A 3,989-nucleotide genomic window follows, 5' to 3' on the forward strand; every position below is an offset into this window, starting at 1 on the left:
GGTCCCGCCCCCCGCAGCAGCTTAGGATCCACTCACCTAGCTGTGTTGTCTCAGTTTATATCCAGGGCTTTGTCGGGGCTGCTGGGACAAAGGTCAGCAACAGGTCTGCCTAAACTGTAATACAATTTAATGCCATTTTATAGATCAGCAGCAAAAATGATTGAGTTTGTGGGTAGATTGGTCTAGTGCTCCTTCCAGCTTATTGTGGTACAGAAGTTGTAAAAGTGGATTCAGATAAGCTATGGACACTATCTTCTACCTATGTGAAAAAGTTTTTAAAAGGTTTTATGGCAAACTAGTTGGAAGATGCAGAAATACTTTTATATATAAAAATGAAATCTACCACAATTCAATTTAACTTCAAATATGCAACTTTCTTTTGCACATGGTATGTTTGTCCATGTACAAATAGTTTAAGGGGATGGATGGATGCAGATTATTTAAAAGATTTATTTATTTGTGCATACAGAACTGCAGTACAGGCCAGAGGTGCAGGGGCGGTGAGAGGATTCACCAGAGACAGAGTGGGGAGCAGAGCAGGCAGATCAACGAAATACACGAATGGGGGAAGCCGCGGGTGGGGCAGGAGAGGTCTGCTTCGCCTGTGGACCACCTCCAGCGCAGGGATCGGACTGCAGCGAAGCTGCTGCGGCCATCTTCACAATACTGCGCCTAGGCCGCTGCTCCACCAGGGTGGGCCCGGATGTAGATTTATTTTAATCAGTCGTTAATATCCAGACCAATATCCAGACGTTTGGTATTCGGTAAGGCTTGCTCTGTCCAACATATGTATTTTTGAAATGTAAAAACAGGACAGAAAAGACTAAATGTTTTGCTTGAGCATTTTGTTTCCTGTGGTCTGCTGGTCTTGTTATTACCACTAGTTGTTAAATATTCAAGCATTTTACAAAATGGTTATTAAAGGAATAGTAGCTGGAACTTGTCCTTGGTGAGAGTATTTACATCATGGAAGTTGGCAATTGATCAACGACGTTTTTTTCCCTTTAAATACTGTGATCAGTTATACCAATATAATTTCTAACTCCACACTACCTAGTTGGCTTTAGAAAGAATTATAATTAAGATGGGAGTGACTGTCGCTTCTTTTGGAAAAGATTGAAGTGATGATCTAGTGTGAAACTTTTCTACCACTGAAAGCCATTTACCAACCACTGAGGTGGTCCTGAAATTATTTCACTGCTGTACACACCAAGTGTGCGCATGTCAGGGCTAGTTACGTGCATGGGGCTGGAAGGAGAATTCACCGGAAAGAAGGCGGTCAGAGGTTTTGGCCATAACAATGTCCTTAAGAAGATGCCATGTGAGATATCAATCCTCATTTCACCTACATAGATCTTTTGCAAAGCCAAAAAGAGCTAAAAGTCTGGAATAACTGAGCCATGTTATAGAGTGAACACTTTCATTGAACCTTAATGTATGTGACAAATTTTATAGAAAATAAGATAAATGTGCTTAAAATATACTTTTTGTACTTTTAGAAGACACCGTACCAGAAAATGTAAAAAATTTGAAAATTTACTTAGCACACAAACTTAATGCTCCAGTGTATAATCCTTTAGGCCTCAACTTAAGTATAAAGGTAAGTGAACAGCATTTTAATTTTCCTGTTTTGAGTTCAGATAAAACATTCATGTCTAAACTAAGATTGGTTTCAGTTTAAAAGTAAAGGTATCCATGAATGGTGAAAGTAGTATCTTTAAAGTATATGGAGAGTGTTTATTTTTCCTCCATTTCCCTTGATGCTATTATTTCTAAAGATATCTGAACGTTGAATTTAACATAGATAGAAAAGACAAGTAGAAAATATATCTAGGTGGAACAGAATGGATGATTCTAGAAGCTGGGGGAGGGGAAATACACTTCATATTCTACTTAATTATACAGACATTTGTCTTCTGAGTTTAGCTGCCCAAAAGAACACATGAAGGTGATATAATCTATGTCATTGTCATTAAAGCCAGTAAAAATTATGGAACAAACCACTACCATGAATAGGAAGAGTAGCCCAAAGTACTCTTCAAGACCATGTTAGGCTTCATACTTTTGTTTCTTCATTCATACACACACACATCTATATGTATATATACTGCATACATATATGACTTCATATATACATGAGATATGTGCTGATATATGCTATCAGGCCCCTCTGTTGTAAACTCTTATCTTTAATTCTCCATTTTCATTTTGATACATAATGTATATACCCAAGAGTCAGAAGTAGCCTGAAATTTTTCCATGCTACATCTGTAGGGAAAGTGACCACTGTCCAGTTTTCTTAAAATAACAGACATATCAATACCACTAGTGACCAGGTGTGTTTCTCCCACAGGGCTCGGAGCTTTTTCACTTCAGAGTGTCTGTTGTCCCAGGGGTCACCTTCTGTAACTTAGTTGGCGAACTTCAGGTAAAATGAATGTGCAGGGATCAAACGGGGTGCCGGCTAGGGAAGTAACATAACAAACATCCGTCCAGGGGGTGGCTAAGATGGGGAACTAACATGATGACAAGTGTCTGTCCATGAGACACTCAGGGGGAAACATTGACAGAATTTGTGTGCTGGCCAAGGCTGGGAGACAGGGGGTCCTAGAGAATGGCGGTGCCCTTGATGATGAAGTTGGGGTGCATCCTGGTGGCTGGATGCTCAGAAAACCGCAACTCCTTGTGTTTGCTTTTGCTGTCTTCCCTCCTTCCACATTTGGCTTTTATTTTTCTTTTTAGCTTTGAATGCCCTTCTTCTGGCCTCTACCTCACCACAAAGACATACAATGTCTGTAATGGTTTTTTCCCACTGTTCCTCCCTTTGGTTATTTGTATGCTAATGGCAGAGTCCTAACTATTCAAATGATTCCAAGGTCCATAAGAATTGGGAACCAAAATCAATCTCCCTATGATTTGCAATGTCTCAGTTTTACTTACTCTTCTGATGATGTCTGTTGCCTGTGGGGGTTGGGAGAAATGAGAAGTTGCTCAACTGACTAATAACTCATTTGTGTGAAATACTGATGCCACTGTAACAACAACAACAAAAAAAAATCAATCTTTCTTTCTCTCTCCCTTCTGTCTCCCTTTCTCCTTTCTGGCTTGGCCCCACCCCAAAGTCAGCCAGCAATGAATCTTTAGTGCAGACACTAAAGACCCTGAAAGAAAATCCATTTTGCTAGATAAAGGAAGTAGGGGAAAACCCAGCTGTTATTTGAATGATTTTTTTTCTCTTCCTTACTTCTTTGGTTCAAGAACAATCACTGTTTCAGGCAACAGCACAGTGGTACCAGGAGCTAAAATCTTCATAGCTTCCTTCTCAGAGCAGTAGGGAAGAGCCTCTGGTAGTAGAGCATGTGTGGGAAGCCCCTAAGGGGTGAGCCAGACAAGGAGATTCCTAACTCTGTGTCTTAATTGGCACAAGTGCCAAGCAGCACATAAGCAGCACAGACCGAAGGAAACAGAGCAAAGTCTTCAAAGTAAACTGACAGTGTGAGCACTACAAAAGTTCCAGAACCACCCCTGGGACGTCAGAAGCCAGGAAGGCACCATAGCACCGCAGAGGCTTCAAAGACTCAACTGGCAGTGGAACCACAGAAAGTAAAGCACCACTTGTGCTCTGAGCTCATCCAGTGAGACTGACTGCTGAAACAAGCCCCAACGCACAACAGTTTCAATATTTAGGGGGGGTGGGGGTAGCGGGAGCCTGACAGTGTGCAGAGGAACAACTATCAATCCGGAATTCTATACTTAGTGACAATATCCTTCAAGAACAAATAATAAGTAATGGTGTTCTTGTAACGGGGTGGTCCCTAGGAAAAGGGGAAGTTCCAGGTTCCCTGCCCCACCCAGAAGGAGTGTGGAGCTGAGGAGTGAAAGAGGAGAGAAGAGAAGGAATCAGAGGAGAAGAAGAGAAGGAAGCTGGATGGAGAACAAGAAGGAGACCTGAGGAAGTCACATGGAGCAGCAAGCATGTGATGAAGAAA

At 41.5% G+C, this 3,989-nt stretch overlaps 1 protein-coding gene across 1 annotated transcript in view; it reads left to right on the forward strand.

Moving 5' to 3' along the window:
- The window catches only part of CATSPERB (catsper channel auxiliary subunit beta), a 77,775-nt gene that overhangs the window by 70,137 nt on the left and 3,649 nt on the right, over nt 1–3,989 (forward strand). The window contains exons 23-24 of the mRNA XM_004682041.1: nt 1,500–1,600; nt 2,354–2,428. Coding sequence (XP_004682098.1) covers nt 1,500–1,600; nt 2,354–2,428 — 176 coding nt within the window. The remainder of the gene's footprint in view (nt 1–1,499; nt 1,601–2,353; nt 2,429–3,989) is intronic.

Source organism: Condylura cristata, unplaced genomic scaffold (genome assembly GCF_000260355.1).
Source record: "Condylura cristata isolate star-nosed mole 26May11 unplaced genomic scaffold, ConCri1.0 scaffold00013, whole genome shotgun sequence".
NCBI classification, from domain to species: Eukaryota; Metazoa; Chordata; class Mammalia; order Eulipotyphla; family Talpidae; genus Condylura; species Condylura cristata.